The 27,189-nt window shown below is 33.4% G+C and overlaps 2 protein-coding genes across 3 annotated transcripts; one reads left to right on the top strand and one right to left on the bottom strand.

The window, feature by feature from the left end:
• Nucleotides 1-568: 568 nt before the first annotated feature.
• On the bottom strand, nucleotides 569-9,559 carry LOC127731201 (dephospho-CoA kinase domain-containing protein-like). 2 transcript variants are annotated; one of them, XM_052240154.1, is made up of 4 exons: nucleotides 9,413-9,559; nucleotides 7,543-7,746; nucleotides 5,430-5,517; nucleotides 569-2,229 (listed from the first exon to the last, which is right to left on the bottom strand). In XM_052240154.1, exons 1-4 carry the CDS (start codon nucleotides 9,534-9,536, stop codon nucleotides 1,950-1,952), a joined length of 696 nt encoding a protein of 231 aa, XP_052096114.1. In that variant the 5' UTR covers nucleotides 9,537-9,559; the 3' UTR covers nucleotides 569-1,949. The 2 variants fall into 2 exon arrangements, with proteins under 2 accessions (XP_052096114.1, XP_052096115.1); XM_052240155.1 differs by having other exon boundaries at nucleotides 9,422-9,559.
• A 206-nt stretch (nucleotides 9,560-9,765) lies between these two features.
• On the top strand, nucleotides 9,766-25,496 carry LOC127731200 (uncharacterized). Its single transcript, XM_052240152.1, has 5 exons — nucleotides 9,766-9,922; nucleotides 13,995-14,188; nucleotides 21,073-21,218; nucleotides 21,712-22,673; nucleotides 25,278-25,496. Exons 1-5 carry the CDS (start codon nucleotides 9,800-9,802, stop codon nucleotides 25,329-25,331), a joined length of 1,479 nt encoding a protein of 492 aa, XP_052096112.1. The 5' UTR covers nucleotides 9,766-9,799; the 3' UTR covers nucleotides 25,332-25,496.
• Nucleotides 25,497-27,189: the final 1,693 nt, after the last annotated feature.

Below are 27,189 nucleotides of genomic sequence, written 5' to 3'. Positions count from 1 at the left end.
TGTCTGAAACTGAAATTACAGGTGAGCGATATCAGTCTCTCATGAGCCTCTTGTTTTACTGTAGCATTCTGTAAAAGTTTATCTTTACAAAATCGCATATAATTTTTAATTAAAACAACTTTAATCTCATTAACATTGAGATTATTAGTCCCCTACTGACGAAGTCGAAGGGGACTTTAGGTTTGCACTCTGTCTGTCTGTCTGTCCATCCGTCAGTCCGGCAACTCAGCTTTCCACACTTTTTTTCTTCGTTCTTGAAGATATTGATTTGATATTTGGTATATAGTTTTATAATGACAAGTTATAGATCAAGTTCGAATTTTGTTCCGGTCTGATGATTTAGTCCAGAGTTATGGTCCATAAAAAAAATCCATAACTAATGTTAGAGTACTATGTTAAACCATATATCTGTACAAAGGGAGATAACTCATTTTTTAAAAGACATTCTTTGGTAAATTGTTTGAGGAATTTTGTGGCAGGTTTATATGTTATTTTGTATATAAAACTTATTTTCTGAATACTACATGTATATATATATATTTTTTTTTTATTAAGTGAAATCCTTTAATTAGATAATAATCTATTTTTATTAAAGTATACATTTCATTACATTACATTGTGTAGCTAATAGTTGTTGACATTTTATAGATAAGTTACAAATCTATATTAGTTTGTGACAAATGAAAGAAAAAAATATGAACTATTAATTATATTTGATTGTAATTCGAAAATAGATATACATTGTATTATACATCATATCTAATGTGAGAGTATTATAGGTTTTCCACACTTTTTTTCATCATGCTTGAAGATATTGATTGACAATTGGTATATAGTTTTATCATGACAAGTTACAGATCAAGTTCAAATTTTTGTTTCAGTCTGATAATTTTGTGCAGAGTTATGGTCCTTGGACTTGAAAAAATTCTCTCATTTATTCAGTTTTCCACACTGTTTTTAGTCATGCTTGAAGATATTGACTTGATATTTTCTATTTGTTTACACCATGATAAGTTATAGAACAAGTTAGCATTTTGTTCCAGTATAATGAATTTTTAACCAGTAGGGGACTATGTATTGCCATGCAATACTCTCAGAATGCTTGTTAATATCAACATTCAACTGTTTTGCAACAAAAACAATAGAAGAATACCATGTTTGTATACCATTCTAGTGGATATAAAATTAAATGCTATCTGTAAGAGTTTGACTTTACAAATGACACTCATTCTTGTCTTTGATTGTACAGAAAAAAAAATAATAACTGAACAAATAATATCAATATGTATAGTGCAGTACACCAAGTTCCCTGTGAACTGCTAACTTAGATGATTTACTATGAACTCCAAGTATATACTTATAAAAAATTTCCTCGGAGGGGGGGGGGGCACATACTTCAATACTTAATTGATAGGGGTGCCGCTGGGGGGTTCTGTTACCCCACCCTTTTCATATAATTTAGATTTTAAAAATGTATCCCTTTTCATATATTGCGTAGGTAAAAATGTTACCCTTTCCCATATTGTTTGGGTTTCGTGGTGTGTACTGTAAGAGTGGAATACCAAAGTGTCAAAAGAGAGGAAATTGGTTGATAAAAACACAACCGGAAAACACCAAGAAAGATGACAGACGATGAAGTTATGGGAACTTTATTGACCTTATCATATATTTCTGATAGTTTTATCGACCTATTCACATATTTTCAAGCTTGAAAAAGTGACCTATTCCAGCGGCACATCCTATCACCTTGTATATAGGAAGTGCCCCCCCCCCCCCTCCCCCGAAGAAATTTCAGGCATCAATTTTCACAAGGAAATTTACTATACTTTTGGTCCAGTTCAAAGGAATTAATATTTTCTTATTTAAAATTGCAATTACCCCAAATTAAAAAAAAAGTAGTTCTCTATGAATAAATATCATAAAAATATGTAAATTCTTGACTTGTTCAATTAAAACAGTTTTAATATATAGTTAAATAATCCAAATACTGACAAAAAACCAAAAGAGATTAAAATTCTTATTTTCCAATGAAAGTAGCTCTCTTTTAATTTCTGATGAATATTTTTGACTTGTTGCCTTGTATATTCAATATCAGCATTATTGTCAATAATGTATGTTGCTTGTCTGCGTTTCTCAGCCAATGACATTTGAGAGCTAATTCTTTGATCAGCTTCTTTCTCAGATAAGGTGTTCCTCTTCATTAGTCTTTCTATTTGTTGTTCCTCTGAGCTGAAATAAAATAATTTCAATAAAAAGCACACAGATTAATCAGCCAAATTTTTAAACTGACAGTTGCTTTTAACTCCAAATGATTTCTACTAGAAACCAGGAGTTTGAAGATTTGTATACAATGTTCAGCTATTTTAGCATATATGACCTTGACTATGTAATTGATGGGCATTCTCCTTTAAATTCCTTCTATCGAATACTTTATAAGTTTGATTAAAATTAAACAAGTGTATCTCAAGTAATCAGCAAGAAAGAGTAGCACCTAATAATTCTATATATTTTCAGTAGATTGTTAGTAGCTGTTAAATCCCGTCCTTTGACCAAAAAATTGATAGGGTTTCCCCCTCCTTATACCCATCTATATATATATTGCATTTTAAACAAGAAAGGAAAGTCTAGTTATCATCAGGAAACCATTTTTTTTCCAATACTTTTCTTTTTTTGTAACTAGGACCTTAAACTTTGACCTATTGACCATAAAATCAATATGCTTCTACCCCTTCACTATCAGGGGCGTAGCTGCTGTTAGGCACTTTAGGCACGTGCCTACACATAATTTTTTCACAAATATTTTTTTTGGTATTAAAAAAAAATAATGACAACATTATCTGTACGTGAAGTCGTCAAAATTCTTTAAATATCATATGTAATTTGTACACTAGTCTATCATCCTTAGTGAATGGAGTATTAGGTAGAATTGTTTGTACATTTTATTCCACCTTATATAGAAACTAAAACTAGAACTTTGGTTCATATCATTTCACTTCTACCAACAAATACTCGAATGAGCCTTAACATGCTCAAAATCCTAACATTTTATTCTTAGATACATGATTTTTTTATTAGTTGTTGTTGGCTTTCAACTAGCTTTTTTCCACTTGGTCTTTATCCGATCTACAATAAAACCCTTGACAAAGACTTTAGAGGGGCGTCCGCTTGGCTGTGCGGGATGTATAAATACACAGTCACGTCTGGTCAGAATTGGGACGTTAACTCCTATGTTTAGTGTAGAGAGAAAGCCACGCTCTTTGCACGTTAATAACACTTGCAACAACTCTTTGAGGGGTCCGTAGGTGGTCCGCTGAAAGGCAAAATTGCTGTCCCTATTCAATAAACCCTAGTGGATACCTGCTGTATTTATTGTAAATTTCTTTTTGTCTTGAACATGCATAACTATTTGTCACTGGACGTCAATTTAGCAATCAATCAATCAACTAGCTTTCATTAACTTCGAGTACTCTCAGATTTACGTGTAATGACCATAATTATTCAAATTCTTAAGCAGCTAGGGATTTTACAGTAGAGGATATAAGAAAATATGAATTTCATGAATTTTGTCACGATAGTATGAATAGAACCGAACTTCTGCATTGGGCATCAACTATGTATGATTGTGTTTGTGTGGCCGGGGTGAAGGTTTAAGAATCAAAAGATGGATGGTCGATGTCTAGCCCAAAGGATAGTATTAGTATATATAGTAGTCTTAGTGTTTACGTGCCTATTCTTTTAATGAAGGATCGTCTATATGTGCTATCAATTAACATATATATCAACTATCCGCAATCAGAAAGGAATATATATGAAAATACTAAACAGGATGTACTGCTTAATTAAAGGGTTACGCTGATCTACGCTGGGCAATGCATATTGTAAATAAAAATATATTTTTTTAAGAATTCCGATCGTACTGTGCTAATTCACTAGTGAGATGATATTGTAAAATTATCTATAATTCTTCGAACTTTTCTTCATGTATATTATTTGTACACAAAATTTTGCAACTAAAATGCTGAAAAACGTTTTCCGTCGGGGGGCTTCGCCCCCTGAACCCCCTACCAGAGCCCCAGACCCCCTGCTGCAAGTTGTGCCTACAGTTGATTGGAAACCTAGCTACGCCCCTGACTATATCTTCCATCTGTGTAAGTTTAATTCCAATTAAGCAAGTTTGACTCAAGAACTATCTGAAAAGTCAAGAGGGGGCCTCGGTGGCCAAGTGGTATAAGAAGTTGAACTACTGTATCACTAGCCTGTCAACTAGGCTGTGAGTGCAGATCCCACACATGGCATGTGCACTTGATTAAAATCTTTATTGACTAGGATTGTCAGTTTTCCTATCGAAGTCAGTGGTTCTCTCCAGGCACTCTGTCTTCTTTCACAAATAAAAGATGACTGCCACAAAATAGCACAATAGTGCTGAAAATGGTGTTAAATACAAACCAATCAATCAATCTGGAAAGCATTTATCTAGCATATTATTTTTCTAAAATTATTTAACATTTCATAGCGGTATAACAGGTTACTTTTATTATTCTTCCCTTAGTTTATTTATTTTGTATTATCATTGTATCATAGGTCAAATTCATTTGTTCAGTGTATGTTCACTGGTGTTAATATGTCCTTTGATTGAGTTAAGCCATTTCTGTTGATATTTTATAGTGTGTCTTTCTATGTTGTGATGTTACACTATTGTTTCAGAAAAAGGGTGAAGGTTTGGTACCATTAAAACGTTTAAACCCGCTGCAATTGTTTGCACCTGTCGTAAGTCAGGAATCTGATGTTCAGTAGTTGTCGTTTGTTGATGTGGTTCACAAGTGTTTCTCGTTTCTCGTTTTTTATATAGATTAGACCGTTGGTTTTCCCGTTTGAATGGTTTTACCACTAGTAATATTTGGGGCCCTTTATAGCTTGCTGTTCGGTGTGAGCTAAGGCTCCATGTTGAAGACCGTACTTTGACCTATAATGGTTTACTTTTATAAATTTTGAAATGGATGGAGAGTTGTCTCATTGGCACTCATACCACATCTTCTTATATCTATTTATAAGGTTTCATGGGTGATTAAGGAAGCTAATATATTGTAGAAACATTGAGGTATTCAGTACCAGCTTTCAGTTTATTTCAAAGGGTATTCAGTACAATTTCATCTTCAAAACTCAGAGTGTAGATGAATGTCCTCAAATTTGTGATTTTAGTATTATACTTCATTACAAATAAAGTTGTTTGCAAGGTTTTTATTGAGGGTAATGTATAAAGGTCAAGATTGTAGAAAAATAACCAACAGACATCAGAAAAAAAGTGCAAGAAAAGATTTTCATTGCAATATGTCATTGTTTGCATCCCCATCATTATTTTGCAAAGTTACCAATGAATTATGATTGTTTTTGATGACAAGGAATCCTAGCTTTGTTTTGTAAAAACTTACCATGATACAACAACAATGTAGGAAGCATATGGGACTAACTTCCCTGTCTCAAACAATAATGGTAGATCTAGTATCACAAATTGTCTTCCTGAAAAATAGTGTCTTATAGTTAAAATCTTGAAGCTTATTTCATGGTATGAGAGCACTAAAGGGACATCGAGACTTCCAAATAAACTTATAAATTAAATACATTGAATGTTCATTGTCTCATAAGTATCTACTATAGCAAGCGGTTTTACTATTTATTGTAACTTCAAGATATCTCATATCATATATATAAGCTATCTCATATAATATATAAGATATCTTATATAATCTAGTTTTTATAAGATATCTTATAAACTTTATAAGATTTTATAAGATATCTTATAAACTTTATAAGATTTTATAAGATATCTTATAAACTTTATAAGATTTTATAAGATATCTTATAAACTTTATAAAATAGATATCTCATATAATTGATAAGATATCTTATAAAAAAAATCATATGAGATATCTTATAAACTATATGAGATATCTTATAAACTATATAAGATATCTTATAAACTATATAAGATATTATAAACTATATAAGATATCTTATAAACTATATAAGATATCTAATAAACATTATAAGATATTATAAACTATATAAGATATCTTATAAACTATATAAGATATCATAAACTATATAAGATATCTTATAAACTATATAAGATATCTTATAAACTTTATAAGATATCTTATTAACTATATGAGATATCTTATAAAGTGTATTAGATATCTTGAAGTTATAATAAATAGTAAAACAGCTTGCCATTATCTACTAAAAAGGAAAATAGAACATTCCTCTAGATTAACATCTAGCACCTTTTCGTCACTCTTTATAATTTTAATAGAGTTTATAATCTTGAAACGCACTAACTGTGTGAATATCTTTTTTTTAGACAAGGAACAATTTATGCTGTATATTGTTTCACAGCAAATGTCAAAGGAAAATGTTATTTAAGAACAAAAGCTGCTAGGTAAAACATTTTAAAATATATTTCATTTCATTTTTAAATCTTCTCAAGATGATTTACACAGTATTTTTACAATACAATATTTTTATCAAACCAATTAAGGGCCAATCGAGGGCATTATTTCTAACATTACAGTACAACTATAATAGTCTTCTTTAACAGGGGTTCCATAAACGACAAGTCTAGGGTTCTTTGACATCACTTTATTTTACAAGTAAACGTAGGGAAAATTACCCTGTAAAATATACTCTGTGACACAACAATTAGTGATTTAGAAAATCATATGAGATATATATGGAGAAAATATATTTTAATTTTAATTTTCTTCAAAACTAAAGTGATACAAAACTTTGGTTGTCTCCCTTTGATCAGTAACTTAGGTAAATCCAACATTGTCCAAGATGCTCCAAGCTTAACATATAACATGTTTAATGCTTAGTTTAACAAAGTAATATAAATTTACATTACAATATAAGAAATAATAATGAGTATGAAGAAGACCATACATCCAGTTTTATGGTTGAGAAAGACTGTAGCTGCCTGAACTGTAGTGAACACCAAGGGTAGGTGCTTAACTAGACACGCTAGACAAACTGCATGATTTAAATAATAATTTATTTTTTATTAAACTGATTAAATTCAGAAGAATTATTTTATCAGCACTGTATTTTCACAATTTATTAGCCATATCAATTAATTAGATTTACTAATATGGGTAAAAATTAAATAACAAAAATGCCAAACTCCAAGGAAAATTCAAAACAGAAAGTCCTTTATGAAATGGCAAAATCAAAAGCTCAAATACATCAAAGGAATTGAAAACAACTGTCATATTCGTGACTTGGTACAGGCATTTCCTTATGTAGAAAATGGTGGATTAAACCTGGTTTTATAGCTAGCTAAACCTCTCACTTGTATGACAGTCGCATAGGTTAAAGTTGATGAACAAAGAATTAATTAAATTCAAAACACTTTCAGCTGTGTCCTATATTCTTATTATATGGACATATATATGAGAACAAGAAGTGCTCTCCATTATCTGTTTTACCTGAAGTTACCCGAGACATATTCTAAATTCCAATAGTGGTTAAATGTCTAAAAAATCATACCTCTTACAAAAGCTTTCAGTATTTTCCATATCATAGACTTGTATATTTCTGGGTGAGTTATAGAGTTCAGAAGTCTTCTTTTAGATGCATCAGCAAAAATTATTTGTCCTAATTTTTCTCGATCAAGTTCACCATTGTCATGAATGACTTCATCTCCAAACTGTTTCCGAATTATTTTCCAAGCTTTTGTTCCTGGGAGTACAACTGTAATAAATATATATATTTAAGATCTTATCACAACTTTTAATGATTTTATCAAAATCTTTAAAAAAAAATGTTTCACACATATGTAGTTAATCTAGACTTAAATTAATTTATGTTTATCACATATGCATATGCAGTTAATCTAGAGTTCAATTAATTTATGTTACTAGAAACCTTTTAAAATTTGAAAACATCTTTTTTTTCATTAATGTTTTATTATGACAGACAGTTATGACAGGATGTTCAAAATAAATTATAATTAGTTGAAGGTTTTTCAAAGCTATTTGAAAAATTTCAAATCATTTGATAAAGTATGACTGTATCTAATTTGATATGAATATTAGAAAAAAACACACACACACACACACTTCCTGAAGTACTTAGAATTGATTTCTGCTTACATCTATATAAAGATATACCTAAATAAATAACATTTGTTTTAAAAACATTAAATTATGGATTCCTGAAACTTTTCCAGTGTTCATCATTTTTTTTTAAAGCTCTTTAATTTGTTCCAAGTGGTAAAAAGTATGTGTTCAATCAGTGTCTACAAAATGAATATTACTAATTAATGGTTATTGTAAGTCATATCTTCAAGTTATTCTTTATTTGGGGAACTGGCTGTAAATGTCATTATTTCTGTTAACAATGGTTAAATTTAAACTTTTAGACACAGGAGGATTTGGAGCTTTGACATATTATACACTTGTCTATTGTTGAAGACAGAATGCTGCCCACTAGTTGTGGTTGTTTTTTTATGTTTTGTTACCCTCTCATTGATGTTTACCTCATATTTACCTCCCTTTTATTCATAAGTGAGGGGCCTGATGGCAGGGGGGGGGGGGGGGGGGGGTGGCTCATCACGATTCACGAGTTGATTTTTTTGTCAATCACGATTCACAGAAAATAAATTTCCATGATCACGGATCACGAAAATATAAAAAAAAAAAATCTGAAAAACGGATCACGATAGCGAAAATGCGACGATCATGAAGAACGAAAATAACCCATCAGGCCCCTCATTAGTCTTCCTGTAGACTGTTTACTTGTCATGCTTGTGATTGAGGGACATATTAAATTTCAAGCTCAGCATGTAGGTCTCATACATATCAGGGTTAATTTTCATATCACATTCACTTGGTTTTTTTTCTGAATAAGCACAATATTTGGCCGTGTATGGAGGCGATCTTGCATGGACATATAAGACCAATGCTAATATATTAACTATATATTTACATGTACACTCAGAGGCGGATCCAGCCATTTTTAAAAGGGGGGGTTCCAACTATATGTCCCCATTCAAATGCATTGATCTTCAAAAAAAAAGGGGGGGTTTCAACCCCCGGACAACGCCCGTGGATAGAAATAAGTACCTGTGAATATAAAACATACTGGTGCACACCCACTTTTTATTTTCCATTATTTTAGCATAAACATATTTACTCCATCCATTCAGCTTTTTCAAAATTGTGTATTTAATACACTAATGAAACTTTCAAGCTGAATTCAGTTAAACATTATTTGTTTGTTGATTAAGTTTAAGAGTATCATACTAATTAAGTTATTAAAACCCTTGATTCAGTCTGGGAACAGTATATCTAACAATATATATGTTCCTGATTCAGTTGACTTAAATTCTAAACCCCTTTGTTATATCTTCCTTTACTTTTATCACCTTCTCTTGCTATTAAATCTGCATCTAAAATCAGACAACCACATTCTTCTGATAAAATCTTAGAAACTGTGCTTTTTCCTGTTGCAATTCCACCTGTAAGTCCAACTAAAAACATGACTGCAATCGAAGTTGACTCTTTTTTTTTACTGTACATGTATCAACATCGAGATTGTTCAATGATGGAATCAAAATGTGTGATTTTTAAAAAAATCATTTAAATGAAACAGTGTTTCAAATATTTTAAATGAAGTATTATGACTGAATAAGTTTTATTCACAATGCAAGTTTTAAACTGATTTTTAGTTAAATGTATCTATTCAATTTGATCCCCTGATTGGTGGGTTTTTACGTTGATATTGATGTTTAGTACAATTCAAAATGTCAGCTCCCATGGATGGAAAATCAACAAATATTCCTACAGTCCCTACTCACCACATTCGTCTAAACCTGTGTGCAACTCGACCATTATATAGAGAAGGAAGAAACCCTAAAGCTGTAAAAGTAAGATAGTGTGAAAAGAGGAGTTTTTATTTTTGTCCTTTAGGGAAAAGTGTTTTATTTTTTACATGTTCATGATGTTTGACACTCTTTATCCATGTCTGCATTAAAAGTTGGAACCCTGTGACCTGAGTCTCTGATCCACTATATTTGGCTTTGGAGAACTTAAAACGGATCACCTGAACTTGTGTTTTTCCCCTCAAAAATACTACAATACTGGAATATGAGTGTATACCAGTTTAAGGCAGTTATTGTTATTAGCAACAGTATTATTTGATTATGTTATATATCGATAATTGTGTTTTTTGAGAGAAAAATTGTGATTTTGTTCATAGATAAAGCTTGGTTATTGTGTATCAGCAAGGTTTATAGAAATACTGTAGGACTAGTATAAACCTAGACCTGTCAAGAGAAGAATATGCCCCTAACTTGGGCAAAGCAATTTGTCTAAGATATTGAAACTAGAAAGATAAAGAGCACAACTAAAGCTAAAGATATACATTGTAGCTTGTTAATTATGGCGACATCATTCACCATCATATGATGTCAAAAGAGCTGTTCAAGTACAGGTAACTTCAAATGCCACATCAGGTCATTCCATGAACATGATGAAAAGAAAAAAAAAAAGTCTGATGAAACAGAATACTCTAGATCTTATAGAAAGAGACTAGCAAAGGAGAAAAACAATGAAGAGCAGACAGACACAATTATCCATTTTTAGATGGTGACGTTCCCTTGTCACCATCTTGTGGTGTTTAATCTCAACTTGTTTGATTCGCTTGTGTATGTAACAACGTATTTGATTTTAACGAAAGAAACCTCTGTATTACTGAAAAATTATTACATCAGGGTTTTCGATATCACAAACTAGTCAAAACATTTACTAAATTTTATCATCGGTACAAGGACATTATTCGTAAATATAAATCAACATGCCGACATCTTATACGTTCAGGCATTTCTCATCCAATCTTTTATGGTAATATTCTATACAAAGCACAAAAATGTCAACATTCACCTCAAAAGCTAACCAAACCGTCAAACAGACTTATTCAGAAGGGATATACAAATGTAGTTACAATACTGTTGTCATTAAAGATGGCATATTTTGGTATTAATATTGATTCACTCATACGGTCTTTGCATCGGAAATAAACACATTTATTCTAAAACCAGTTGTTGGCATGATATGGGTTATGTTCTTCTCATATATTTTATGATGATATGATACTAAAAAAAAACCTAACAGGAGGGATTGTGCTTGATTTTGATATGATGAAGACATAATCTGTCAATCAGTTTAATTGAGGTCTGGAGCAGGCATGTCAGTAACTGCTAGTAGTCCTTTGTTAATTTATGTATCATTGTCATTTTGCTTAGTTTCTTTTGTTACCTATTCTGACATCGAACTTCTTTTAAACTGAGTTTTACTGTGCGTATTGCTGTGTGTTTGTTTATTCTACATTGGCTAGAGGTATAGGGGAGTGTTGAGATCTCACAAAACATGTCTAATACTGCCGCATTTTTGCGGGAGCCTCTGGCCTTTGTTAGTCTTGTATGTTTTTTAATTTTAGTTCATTTATATGTTTTGGAGTTTAGTGTGACGTCCATTTTCATTGAACTAGTACACATTTTTGTTTAGGGGCCAGCTGAAGCCCGCCTCCGTGTGTGGAATTTTCTCGCTGTATTGAAGACCCATTGGTGGCCATCGGCTGTTTTATGCTCTTTGGTTGGGTTGTTGTCTCTTTGACACATTCCCCATTTCCATTCTCAATTTTACAGTATCAGATGATCCAGCTGCAGCAACAGCAATTTCAATCCAGCAGTTACTGAAATACATCACGAAACAGGACAAGAAGACCCTTCATAACAAGATTGGGGAATATACAGATACACTTAACCTTCTGAAGGAACAAGGTGGACAGATGGGAACAAAAACCATAGAAGAACTAAAATTGATATTAATGGCAATTGACCATTTTAATGTATAATTTAGTTAAATAATATTTGTATTAGTGTTACCTACTTTTTCAAAAGACAATGAATACAATAGTGCAAACTACAAACATAACTTTTTTAAAAATATAATATTATGAATGTTTTTATCATTTGAAATAAACTGTATATTTTTTATTCAACTTTGTTTATTTATATCTGACTTATATATGTCAAAAAGTCATGTCAGCACATATCTCAATATCTTAATGATTTATACACTATACAAAATAAAAAAACAACAATACATGAATACAATAGTGGAATAAAATTTTATTCCGGTATTGTATACCAGTATTGTGACCGCCAAGTTCAGGTGATCCCTTAAAACTATTAAGTTTTCATATACCGGTATAAATATATAGTTTATAAGATAAAAAATCATGTTAAGGTAGATAACAACAAGTTTGTAAAGTGGGATTCAAATTGCCATTCTAAGTATAAAGTAAAATAATATGTATAGATGCATCAAAATGGAATACAGAAGAATGTTATTTCTTTTTCATATTTATAACAGACAAGACAATATATAAGAGACAAATCAATATATAAAAAAATAAGTAAAATAATAAAAATACTGAACTCCAAGGGAAATTCAAAAGGGAAAGTCCTTTATAAAATGGCAAAATCAAAAGCTCAAACACATCTAATGAATGGAAAACAACTGTCGTATTCCTGACTTGGTACAGGCATTTCCTTATGTAGAAAATGGTGGATTAAACCTGGTTTTATAGCTAGCTAAACCTCTCACTTATATGACAGTCGCATAGAATTCCATTATATATAAGAGACTTAGAGTAGATAACAGACAAGTCTATCTATATACAAGAGTATTTGAGTAGATAGTGTCATTACCTTACTATATAGACAGCTTTAAAAAGGCCAGTTGGATCTATGGTTTAAGCCCAGTACAAATTTTTATCTTAAAACTTATTTAACAATAGCTAGTTGAAAAGAAACACTATATGAATGAAAAATTAAGTTGCAAATTTGTAATGTATTCAATAAACATGATGAATTTTGGTATAAAAAATTTACTACTCATTTTGAAAATTATCAAAAACAATAAAATCAATAATTTACATAACCAGTACGTAAATGCAATTTGTTAATTTAACAATTACTATTTTAAAAGCAAGTAATAGTGTTACCAAATGTGCGTCAAAATAGTTTGAAAAAAGTATGCATATATGGTTTCATGTTATTTTGTCCTATAAAAGTTTTTTCAAAGGCACTTGTCTCTGTAAAAATATTTTATACCTATACACCTTTACTTAACACAAGGAATGGAAACTATGGTTTGAAGAATATTCTTTAATTTTTTTAGCATGTACATGTCCCTTTAAGGTATAGAACCACTAATTCAGGCCCGGTCGGAAAGAACATACAAGAAAGTAGTACATATTTTAAACAAAATAGTTCCTACGCATAGCTGTATCTTTGTCAATAGGTGGAATATTTGGGTAGTTTTGGTATCAAATGAAAGCTTGGGGACTTGGGATCACTGTAGAACCCTTGTTGAAAGTTTCTTTTGAATAATAAAGAAGTATATACAATTTTAATAGGAGGGCACATTTACCCTGTTGTTCAGATCAGAAGTACTTGTTTTTGTACTATCAAACTTCCGGGAACCAGTTCGCTCTAATATGCAATTATAGGTATGTTGAATTTTTCAGCACAAGTCAGGATAAGGTATAGTTTTGACATGAAATAACTGCTACTTTATTTGAACTTAAGACAAAGTAGCCATTAATGCTTGAAATTGTAGAATTTAACATAGAAAGCAATAGGGCTATGAATTAGTGGTTTTATACCTTAAACCCTGTCATGATAATTTCATTAACACTTTTAGAATGTATATTTTGTAGGTTTGTTTAAACATATTTTATTTGCTTTATCTAAGCAAAATGGATGAGACACAACTAAATCATACTTGTGAAGTCTTCTCCATAATACAATATGAGTATAAACATTTGCACATTGTATATAATAATATTAGGTGCATGAGTGTAAAACAAACAAATTTATTGGATATTATGCAAACGATAAATAAAAAGATGGTATTATTATTATTTTATAGGTATATACAGTAAACCAAGAGTCACAGTACTTGATGTTTCAGGATGTACCAGCTTTGGGTACTACACAAGAATTAATTAAGCTTTGTGCAGTTCATGGTGCTGTTGAAGAGTATCGATTATTGGATGAATTTCCAACTGTTGACAAATTTACTGATGTAGTTTTGGTAAAGTACAAAAGAATACAGTCAGCAAGGTTATTTAAAACATATTATAGAAGAACAATACTAAATTAAGAATCCAGTGTTTTAATACAATTGAGAAAGCTACCCATGAAAAATTACCATCATATTTCGATCCAATCATTATTATAAAAGGGTCAGTTTTAGATTATTTAGCATGTTTAGACATCATTATCTCCCTTTTACATAAGGGCTAGTCTTGTGATATACTGGTTGAACTTACCAGAGGACTAGCTTGACAAATATTTGTTGAAGTATAATGATTATTGCATTGCTCTCTTGACTGTAGAATTATATACATGTAAAGGTAGTTGACTGAAAATAAATAAATATTTATAGGGCTGTATATAAAATGTACAATTATATAAAAATAAGGAGGTGTGGTAAGATTTTAATGAGACAAATATTCACCAAGACCAAAAGACAAAGATGTGGACAACTATGTGGTCATCATACATCATTCAACAATGAGCAAAACCACCTAATAGTAAATCATACAAGGAAAAGTGTTCAAGAGAAACAAAATCATTGTAAAGATCTATGTGATGTATATGTTAGATGTCTGGTTGTCTTTATTGACTTCATACACAACTTGCCATACTCTCTGGGTGTGTGTCCATCATTGTAAAGATCTATATGATGTATATGTTAGATGTTTGGATGTCTTTATTGAATTCATGCACATTTTGCCATACTCTCTTGGTGTGTGTCCATCATTGTAAAGATCTATATGACGTATATGTTAGATGTCTGGTTGTCTTTATTGACTTCATGCACAACTTGCCATACTCTCTGGGTGTGTCTCCATCATTGTAAAGATCTATATGATGTATATGATAGATGTCTGGATGTCTTTATTGACTTCATGGACAACTTGCCATACTCTCTTGGTGTGTCTCCATCATTGTAAAGATCTATATGATGTATATGATAGATGTCTGGATGTCTTTATTGACTTCATGGACAACTTGCCATACTCTCTTGGTGTGTCTCCATCATTGTAAAGATCTATATGATGTATATGATAGATGTCTGGATGTCTTTATTGACTTCATGGACAACTTGCCATACTCTCTGGGTGTGTGTCCATCATTGTAAAGATCTATATGATGTATATGTTAGATGTTTGGATGTCTTTATTGAATTCATGCACAACTTGCCATACTCTCTTGGTGTGTGTCCATCATTGTAAAGATCTATAGATGTTTGGATGTCTTTATTGAATTCATGCACAACTTGCCATACTCTCTTGGTGTGTGTCCATCATTGTAAAGATCTATAGATGTTTGGATGTCTTTATTGAATTCATGCACAACTTGCCATACAATCTTGGTGTGTGTCCATCATTGTAAAGATCTATAGATGTTTGGATGTCTTTATTGAATTCATGCACAACTTGCCATACTCTCTTGGTGTGTGTCCATCATTGTAAAGATCTATAGATGTTTGGATGTCTTTATTGAATTCATGCACAACTTGCCATACTCTCTGGGTGTGTGTCCATCATTGTAAAGATCTATATGATGTATATGATAGATGTCTGGATGTCTTTATTGACTTCATGGACAACTTGCCATACTCTCTTGGTGTGTCTCCATCATTGTAAAGATCTATATGATGTATATGATAGATGTCTGGATGTCTTTATTGACTTCATGGACAACTTGCCATACTCTCTGGGTGTGTGTCCATCATTGTAAAGATCTATATGATGTATATGTTAGATGTTTGGATGTTTTTATTGAATTCATGCACAACTTGCCATACTCTCTTGGTGTGTGTCCATCATTGTAAAGATCTATAGATGTTTGGATGTCTTTATTGAATTCATGCACAACTTGCCATACTCTCTTGGTGTGTGTCCATCATTGTAAAGATCTATAGATGTTTGGATGTCTTTATTGAATTCATGCACAACTTGCCATACTCTCTTGGTGTGTGTCCATCATTGTAAAGATCTATAGATGTTTGGATGTCTTTATTGAATTCATGCACAACTTGCCATACTCTCTTGGTGTGTGTCCATCATTGTAAAGATCTATAGATGTTTGGATGTCTTTATTGAATTCATGCACAACTTGCCATACTCTCTTGGTGTGTGTCCATCATTGTAAAGATCTATAGATGTTTGGATGTCTTTATTGAATTCATGCACAACTTGCCATACTCTCTTGGTGTGTGTCCATCATTGTAAAGATCTATAGATGTTTGGATGTCTTTATTGAATTCATGCACAACTTGCCATACTCTCTGGGTGTGTGTCCATCATTGTAAGATGACATCAGTCATTGTCTCATTGATTGTTTTACCCGCTATACTCTCTGGGTGTGTGTCCATCATTGAAAGATGACATCAGTCTTTGTCTCATTGATTGTTTTACCCGCTATACTCTCTGGGTGTGTGTCCATCATTGTAAGATGACATCAGTCTTTGTCTCATTAATTGTTTTACCCGCCATACTCTCTGGGTGTGTGTCCATCATTGTAAGATGACATCAGTCTTTGTCTCATTTATTGTTTTACCCGCTATACTCTCTGGGTGTGTGTCCATCATTGTAAGATGACATCAGTCTTTGTCTCATTGATTGTTTTACCCGCCATACTCTCTGGGTGTGTGTCCATCATTGAAAGATGACATCAGTCTTTGTCTCATTTATTGTTTTACCCGCCATACTCTCTGGGTGTGTGTCCATCATTGTAAGATGACATCAGTCTTTGTCTCATTGATTGTTTTACCCGCCATACTCTCTGGGTGTGTCTCCATCATTGTAAGATGACATCAGTCTTTGTCTCATTGATTATTTTACCCGCCATACTCTCTGGGTGTGTGTCCATCATTGTAAGATGACATCAGTCTTTGTCTCATTTATTGTTTTACCCGGCGCTATACTCTCTGGGTGTGTCTCCATCATTGTAAGATGACATCAGTCTTTGTCTCATTTATTGTTTTACCCGCCATACTCTCTGGGTGTGTCTCCATCATTGTAAGATGACATCAGTCTTTGTCTCATTGATTGTTTTACCCGCTATACTCTCTGGGTGTGTGTCCATCATTGTAAGATGACATCAGTCTTTGTCTCATTTATTGTTTTACCCGCTATACTCTCTGGGTGTGTGTCCATCATTGTAAGATGACATCAGTCTTTGTCTCATTTATTGTTTTACCCGCCATACTCTCTGGGTGTGTCTCCATCATTGTAAGATGACATCAGTCTTTGTCTCATTGATTGTTTTACCCGCCATACTCTCTGGGTGTGTGTCCATCATTGTAAGATGACATCAGTCTTTGTCTCATTGATTGTTTTACCCGCTATACTCTCTGGGTGTGTGTCCATCATTGTAAGATGACATCAGTCTTTGTCTCATTTATTGTTTTACCCGCTATACTCTCTGGGTGTGTGTCCATCATTGTAAGATGACATCAGTCTTTGTCTCATTTATTGTTTTACCCGCCATACTCTCTGGGTGTGTGTCCATCATTGTAAGATGACATCAGTCTTTGTCTCATTTATTGTTTTACCCGCCATACTCTCTGGGTGTGTCTCCATCATTGTAAGATGACATCAGTCTTTGTCTCATTGATTGTTTTACCCGCCATACTCTCTGGGTGTGTCTCCATCATTGTAAGATGACATCAGTCTTTGTCTCATTGATTGTTTTACCCGGCGCTATACTCTCTGGGTGTGTCTCCATCATTGTAAGATGACATCAGTCTTTGTCTCATTGATTGTTTTACCCGCTATACTCTCTGGGTGTGTCTCCATCATTGTAAGATGACATCAGTCTTTGTCTCATTTATTGTTTTACCCGCCATACTCTCTGGGTGTGTCTCCATCATTGTAAGATGACATCAGTCTTTGTCTCATTGATTGTTTTACCCGGCGCTATACTCTCTGGGTGTGTCTCCATCATTGTAAGATGACATCAGTCTTTGTCTCATTGATTGTTTTACCCGCTATACTCTCTGGGTGTGTGTCCATCATTGTAAGATGACATCAGTCTTTGTCTCATTGATTGTTTTACCCGGCGCTATACTCTCTGGGTGTGTCTCCATCATTGTAAGATGACATCAGTCTTTGTCTCATTGATTGTTTTACCCGGCGCTATACTCTCTGGGTGTGTCTCCATCATTGTAAGATGACATCAGTCTTTGTCTCATTTATTGTTTTACCCGCTATACTCTCTGGGTGTGTCTCCATCATTGTAAGATGACATCAGTCTTTGTCTCATTGATTGTTTTACCCGGCGCTATACTCTCTGGGTGTGTGTCCATCATTGTAAGATGACATCAGTCTTTGTCTCATTTATTGTTTTACCCGCTATACTCTCTGGGTGTGTGTCCATCATTGTAAGATGACATCAGTCTTTGTCTCATTTATTGTTTTACCCGCCATACTCTCTGGGTGTGTGTCCATCATTGTAAGATGACATCAGTCTTTGTCTCATTGATTGTTTTACCCGCCATACTCTCTGGGTGTGTCTCCATCATTGTAAGATGACATCAGTCTTTGTCTCATTTATTGTTTTACCCGCTATACTCTCTGGGTGTGTCTCCATCATTGTAAGATGACATCAGTCTTTGTCTCATTTATTGTTTTACCCGCTATACTCTCTGGGTGTGTCTCCATCATTGTAAGATGACATCAGTCTTTGTCTCATTGATTGTTTTACCCGGCGCTATACTCTCTGGGTGTGTGTCCATCATTGTAAGATGACATCAGTCTTTGTCTCATTTATTGTTTTACCCGCTATACTCTCTGGGTGTGTGTCCATCATTGTAAGATGACATCAGTCTTTGTCTCATTTATTGTTTTACCCGCCATACTCTCTGGGTGTGTGTCCATCATTGTAAGATGACATCAGTCTTTGTCTCATTGATTGTTTTACCCGCCATACTCTCTGGGTGTGTCTCCATCATTGTAAGATGACATCAGTCTTTGTCTCATTTATTGTTTTACCCGCTATACTCTCTGGGTGTGTCTCCATCATTGTAAGATGACATCAGTCTTTGTCTCATTTATTGTTTTACCCGCCATACTCTCTGGGTGTGTGTCCATCATTGTAAGATGACATCAGTCTTTGTCTCATTTATTGTTTTACCCGCCATACTCTCTGGGTGTGTGTCCATCATTGTAAGATGACATCAGTCTTTGTCTCATTGATTGTTTTACCCGCCATACTCTCTGGGTGTGTGTCCATCATTGTAAGATGACATCAGTCTTTGTCTCATTGATTGTTTTACCCGGCGCTATACTCTCTGGGTGTGTCTCCATCATTGTAAGATGACATCAGTCTTTGTCTCATTGATTGTTTTACCCGCTATACTCTCTGGGTGTGTGTCCATCATTGTAAGATGACATCAGTCTTTGTCTCATTTATTGTTTTACCCGCTATACTCTCTGGGTGTGTGTCCATCATTGTAAGATGACATCAGTCTTTGTCTCATTTATTGTTTTACCCGCCATACTCTCTGGGTGTGTGTCCATCATTGTAAGATGACATCAGTCTTTGTCTCATTTATTGTTTTACCCGCCATACTCTCTGGGTGTGTGTCCATCATTGTAAGATGACATCAGTCTTTGTCTCATTGATTGTTTTACCCGCCATACTCTCTGGGTGTGTGTCCATCATTGTAAGATGACATCAGTCTTTGTCTCATTGATTGTTTTACCCGGCGCTATACTCTCTGGGTGTGTCTCCATCATTGTAAGATGACATCAGTCTTTGTCTCATTTATTGTTTTACCCGCCATACTCTCTGGGTGTGTGTCCATCATTGTAAGATGACATCAGTCTTTGTCTCATTTATTGTTTTACCCGCTATACTCTCTGGGTGTGTGTCCATCATTGTAAGATGACATCAGTCTTTGTCTCATTTATTGTTTTACCCGCCATACTCTCTGGGTGTGTCTCCATCATTGTAAGATGACATCAGTCTTTGTCTCATTTATTGTTTTACCCGCTATACTCTCTGGGTGTGTGTCCATCATTGTAAGATGACATCAGTCTTTGTCTCATTTATTGTTTTACCCGCCATACTCTCTGGGTGTGTCTCCATCATTGTAAGATGACATCAGTCTTTGTCTCATTAATTGTTTTACCCGCCATACTCTCTGGGTGTGTGTCCATCATTGTAAGATGACATCAGTCTTTGTCTCATTAATTGTTTTACCCGCTATACTCTCTGGGTGTGTGTCCATCATTGTAAGATGACATCAGTCTTTGTCTCATTTATTGTTTTACCCGCCATACTCTCTGGGTGTGTGTCCATCATTGTAAGATGACATCAGTCTTTGTCTCATTGATTGTTTTACCCGCTATACTCTCTGGGTGTGTGTCCATCATTGTAAGATGACATCAGTCTTTGTCTCATTTATTGTTTTACCCGCTATACTCTCTGGGTGTGTGTCCATCATTGTAAGATGACATCAGTCTTTGTCTCATTTATTGTTTTACCCGCTTTACTCTCTTGGTGTGTCTCCATCATTGTAAGATGATATCAGTCTTTGTCTCATTAATTGTTTTACCCGCTATACTCTCTGGGTGTGTGTCCATCATTGTAAGATGACATCAGTCTTTGTCTCATTTATTGTTTTACCCGCCATACTCTCTGGGTGTGTGTCCATCATTGTAAGATGACATCAGTCTTTGTCTCATTGATTGTTTTACCCGCTATACTCTCTGGGTGTGTCTCCATCATTGTAAGATGACATCAGTCTTTGTCTCATTTATTGTTTTACCCGCTATACTCTCTGGGTGTGTCTCCATCATTGTAAGATGACATCAGTCTTTGTCTCATTACTTGTTTTACCCATATCTCCATTTGTTAACCTTTGTTAACAGTTTGATAACTACTTTTTTTTATAAACAAATTGACTTTATGTATATTTTGGGTTTCAGACATGCCAAGAAGAAGTTAGATAACTGGTCATTTTATGGAGGTGTACTCCATGTTACTTATGCTCCTGAATATGAAAGTGTGGAAGAAACAAGAGAAAAGTTGCAGGATAGACGCAAAGGAATTGCTGCGAGACTAAGAATTCTGGGTAAGAATTGTATTGTCAGTCACATTTAGTTTTATGTGTTCGCTAACCTTTATTATACTGTGAGAGGCTGTGGTCTCTTGAATTATTTATTAAATGAAAGGACTCTAAACATTGATGTAACTGTGAAAGGTCAAGGCCATTATTATTAATAGTTTCTTAAAATTTTCTGACTTTAATTAAGCATTTACAATAGATATAAGAAGATGTGGTATGAGTGCCAATGAGACGTTACTCTCTATCCAAGTCAAAATTTATAAAAGTAAACCATTATAGGTCACAGTACGGTCTTCAACACGGAGCCTTGGCTCACACAGAACAGGTCAAGTTGGTTTTTTTAGAGTTAAATAACATAAATATTGAAAGTTAGTGTTATTTGTTAATCTGTACAGTTAATCTAAGGTATCAAGTTTGTTTGTTTGCCAAATTTAAAAAGTTACTATGAATGCAGTTACTTAGATAATTATATTGGTAGTCTTTCTTATTCATTTCATAGGTAAAGATCAATCTAGAAGAGGGAAGACATTTGAAGGTCACATTGAGAATGATAGTAAACAAGCACATAAAGTTTCAGAGAGGATTGAAAGTAGAATTCCAGCTTTTCCAAGTTTTCAAAACAACCACAGCTTTCACAAAAATCATGTGTCAACAGAAAGCACTCAGGATAGCATTAGTAACAAAATGCCACATATGACAAATTTTTCTAGTGACCATGGCAACAACACAAATTATTCAACACATCAAAATAGTCAACCTTATTCATATGGAAATCATTTAATTTCTACTCAGAAAAATTACAATCTTCATCAAACATATTCTCAGCAAACTCTGGTGATCCCACCACCACCAGTGATAGAGCCTCCACCATGTTGTCAACAAGCTCTGATGATCCCACCACCTCCAGTACGAGAGTCTTTTCCGAATTATTCAAAAATAAACCAAAATAAATCAACATTTGATTTTGCTAGAGTTCCGACTGCTAATGCACCATTCCCTCCAGATTATGACGGAAGAATTCCCCAAAATGTTGTTGCTAAAGAAATGAAAACTCAAACACACGACGATGATCTCAAAGGTGATGCCATTAAACAAAATCCTTCTTATTCAAACAAACAGCCTTCTCAGGGAAACTTATCACATCCAAAGTATAATAAAATCTTTGATAAAACTGGAGTAAAACAAGAGAAAATTATTATCAAGGATTTTAAGAAGTGTGGTGCAATGCCTAAATTTATACCTCGACAGACATTGAATTTATTGAAGGCAAAATCAGAACATGGAGAAATAAAAGCATCAGACAGGGATCATCTGGAAATGGAATTGAGGAAAAATGCAGTAGTTTTAGGAAGTACACAGGGACCTGCATTAGTTCCAGAGGAATTCAAGAAGAAAGAAAAATCATGCACAGAAAAAGCTGTAGAACATACTGTCAAACAAATAAGGAAAAGGGTATCCATGGTATGATAATTTTTTTGTTTGAAAGTACCAGGGATAATGATAAAATATAGAAATAAGAAGATGTGGTATGATTACCAATGAGACAACTCTCCATCAGAGAAAAAATTCCCATATTATTTTAATAGATATAAACCAGTCACCAAAGTTTCGTGAAAACTGCTCTAAGAACTTTTTTATGAATAAAATCCCACAACTAGGAAACTTAAAATTTAAAATTTATAAAAATCAAAAGGGAGCTTACATCAATAGATATAAACAATTCATTAAAGTTTCATGAAAACTGCTCAAAGCATTTTTGAGTTATTGTCCGAAATCTGGAAAATCCCCTCTTTTTTATGAATAAAATCGGAAACGTAAAATCTAAAATTTATTACAATCAATATGTGAGCTTAAGATATAAACAATTCACCAAAGTTCCATGAAAACTGCTCAAAGTATTTTTGAGTTATTGTCCAAAAACTTGAAAATCACCCTTTTTTAATGAATAAAACTCCATAACTCGAAAACGTAAAAACTAAAATTTATAAAAATCAAAAGGGAGCTCACATCAATAGATATAAACAATGCACCAAGTTTTATGCAAATTGGTTAAAGCATTTTTGAGTTATTGTCCGACATGTTGACGATGGATGGAGTGACATATGGACACCGGTATACCATAATACCTCCCGTAAACGGGCAGTAAGATCAGATCTAAGAGGACTCACATTTACTTAAGCTAATTCAAAGTCAACTATTAAATTAATTAATTTTGTTTTTCCAGACTAAAATATCTCATTTTCTTGGTTCATTAGTCAACATTAAGTTTTTTGTGTTAGGTAAGTTTCTCACTAACTTTTAAGCAGTAGGTCAAATATATTTGGTGTATGGAATACTTGCAAGGTGCACATGTCCGTCTGACAGGGTTTATCTGACCTCAATGTATATAAGGTTATAATGTTTTCTCATGTTGTTCTCTTACACCACTGTCTTATGTTAGGGGAGGGTTGGGTGCCCACACACATGTTTAATTTTGCCTCATTATATATGTGCTTGTCCAAAGTCAGGTGCCTGTAATTCGGTGGTTGTTGTTTATCATATTTGTTTTTCATTTAGTGTTTTTAGTTTGTTCTTGTGTTGTGATGTGCACCACTGTCCCAGGTTAGGGGAGGGTTGGGGACCTGCTAACAAATTTAACCCTGCCACATTATGTATGTGCCTGTCCCAAGTAAGCCTGTAAGTCAGTGGTTGTAGTTTGTTGCTGTATATCATATTTGTTTTATGGTAGTTAGTTTTCTCTTTTGAATTAATTTACATTTGTCATTTCTGGGCCTTTAATAGCTTGCTATGCGGTATGGATTTTGCTCATTGTTGAAGGCCATATGGTGACCTATAGTTGGTCATTTCTACTTCATTTGGTCTCTGGTGGAGAGTTGTCTCAACACCTCCTTATTTTTACATTAACCTCGTTTTCATTGTTTATTGGTCAACATTAAGTTTTAAGTCAAATGTTCCATTTCTCAGATACTGTGGTAAGGCAAAAGGTCAACTATATTAGGTGTACATGTTTGTCTTGCAGGGTTCATCTGAAATTTTTCATGCCAGGGCCTTTTTATAGCCGACTATACTGTATGAGTTTTTTCATTGTTGAAGGCTATACCCTTGCTTATAATTGCTTACATCCACTTCGTTTGAACTGTGGTGGACAATTGTCTCATTGGAAATCATACCACATCTCTTTATTTTTATATTGATATAAAAATAAGAAGATTTGGTTTGATTTCAAATGAGACCATTATCTAACAGGGACCAAATGAAGTAGATGTAAGCAATTATAGGTCACCACACAGCCTTAAACAATAAGCAAAACCTTGTCTGTATAGCAAGCTATAAAAGACCCTAATTATTAAATTTTAGTGGTTAGGTGTGTTTCTCATATACATGTACTTTAAGCAATAAGTCAACTATATTTGGTGCAAGATGTACATGTCCGTCTGGCAGGGTTCATCTGAAGTTTCTGTGGCTAGGTCTGCTTCCAAGATACTATAAGGAATAGATCAAATATATTTGGTGTGTTGAATGATTTCTTTCTAGCAGGTGTTCATCTGACCTTAACCTAAGTTTCATGGTTTATCGGTAAATGTTACAGAGTTGTATCTATATTAAGTTTATCAGTCCTTGTGGCTTACATATCATTTTCTGTAGTTCCTGATTTTTTGTGGTTTTTGTCATAATTTGCCAATCAGAACTGACAGGACTGATGCATTTCAACATCACTGACGAAATTTTTTAATGGTTTGGTCCATTTCTCAGATTATATACCGGTAAGCAACTTATTCATCTTTGCTAGCCCTCATTTTATTGGAATATTGTTCAAGACTAATTTCGTAGAAAGGTCAGATTCTATTTGGTGTATAGAATGATTGAAAGTTCATGATTTATTGGAATTTGGTCCTTAAATTTTAGTAGTTAGGTCTGTTCCTCAGACAGGATAAGCATTAGTAGGTCTTCTACCATGTTGAATAATATTGTTGATGTCCATTTGAGTTAATTTATTTTGTTGGTTTACTGCCTCATTTGCATTAAGGGGATATTTTATTTATATGGGTATATTTTCTTTTACAGTTCTCCTCTGAACAAGAAGATTCCACATCAAGAAAAAGGCCAAAACCTCCATGAAACAGACAAGTGCATACATGATCATGATTGTAATGTTTCGATTTGATATATTTTTTGTATTAAAAAATGAAAACAACACTTTATAAATTTCATGCGTCAGAAGCACTTTTCTGTATTTACTTTCATCAGAAAAACTCAAAGCCAAAAAGATAATTTGACTTAATGGGAGTTATTGCCCCTAAATGCAAATTAATTTCTTTACTACTTTTATGGTTTTTGTCGAGCCTGCGACTTTTGTCGCAAAAGCGAGACATAGCGATCCTACATTCCGTTGGCATCTGCAGCTTGTTTATGATCAGAGGATAGTATCCAGAAGTAAATTTTGTAAAAAAAAAATTCGTAAGGGTTCCGCGGAACCCAGTGTCTCGCCTACTTTTTCTGTTAATCGCAGGCTCAACAAAAATGAGGAAGTAAATCAATAAAAATAGTCCTCTTGATACTATCTTTTGATTGTAAGAAGCTTCTGTCCAAGTTTGGTAAAAATCCAGGATAGTTTATGAATCTAATAAATGTTTAAAAACTTTAACTGCAGACTGAATGTAATGTTAACTGGAAGAAGAAAAAAAATTTCCTTCTAGATACTAGCATTTGACCATAAACAAGCTTCTGTCCAAGTTTGGTACAAATCCAAAATAGCATAAGAAAGTTATTAAAATTTTAAAAACTTTAACCACAGAGTGAATGTGTTGTTTCCTGGCAGAAAATCTAAGTCCATTTAAAAGTAAAATACTGAAAAAATGGATTTATTTTTTTACAAAATTTCCTTCTAGATACTAGCTTTTGATCATAAACAAGCTTCTGTCCAAGTTTGGTACAAATCCAAAATAGTATAAGAAAGTTATTAAAATTTTAAAAACTTTAACCACAGAGTGAATGTATTGTTTCCTGGCAGAAAATCTAAGTCCATTTAAAAGTAAAATAAGGAAAAAATGGAATTTTATTTTTACAAAATTTACTTCTGGATACTATCTTATGATCATAAACAAGCTTCTGTCCAAGTTTGGTAGAAATCCAGGATAGTTTAAGAAAGTTATTAAAATTTCAAAAACTTGAACCACAGAGTGAATATTTGTTGACGCCGCCGATGACAACGACGACGACGCCGACGGAATGTAGGATCGCTATGTCTCGCTTTTTCGACTAAAGTCGAAGGCTCGACAAAAAAATCCTGTTTATCCGTATTTTACTCATATATGGACTTAGTTTTTCTGCCACTTTACATAACATTCACTCTGTGGTTAAAGTTCTTCAAATTTTAATAACTTTCTTTAACTATCCTGGATTTGTACCACACTTGGACAGAAGCTTGTTTGTGATCATAAGATAGTATTCAAAAGTAAATTTTGTTAAAAAAAAAAATCCTGTTTATCCGTATTTTACTCATATATGGACTTAGTTTTTCTGCCAGTTAACATTACACTCACTCTGTGGTTAAAGCTTTCAAAATTTTAATAACTTTCTTAAACTATCCTGGAATTTGTACCAAACTTGGACAGAAGATTGTTTTGATCAAAAGCTAGTATCTAAAAGGAAATTTTGTAAAAATTTATTTCCTGTTTTTCCGTATATAACTTATAAATGGACTTAGTTTTATTCCAGTTAACATTACGTACAGTCTGCAGTTAAAGATTTTAAAACATTAATTAGATTCATAAACCTTCTTGGATTTTTACCAAACTTGAACAGAACTTCTTACAATCAAAAGATAGTGTCTAGAGGAAAATTTTAAATAATTTTTTCCCCATTTTTGTTGAGCCTGCGACTAACAGCAAAAGTAGGCAAGACCCTGGGTTCCACAGAACCCTTACAAATTTTTTGGCAATTATTTTTTTTATTTCACACAAACATTTTGAATGTA

This window comes from Mytilus californianus, unplaced genomic scaffold (assembly GCF_021869535.1).
Source record: "Mytilus californianus isolate M0D057914Y unplaced genomic scaffold, xbMytCali1.0.p SCAF_2, whole genome shotgun sequence".
Lineage (NCBI taxonomy): Eukaryota > Metazoa > Mollusca > Bivalvia > Mytilida > Mytilidae > Mytilus > Mytilus californianus.
The sequence above is the reverse complement of the archived record's forward strand: the minus strand, read 5'-3'. Positions and strand labels throughout refer to the sequence as shown.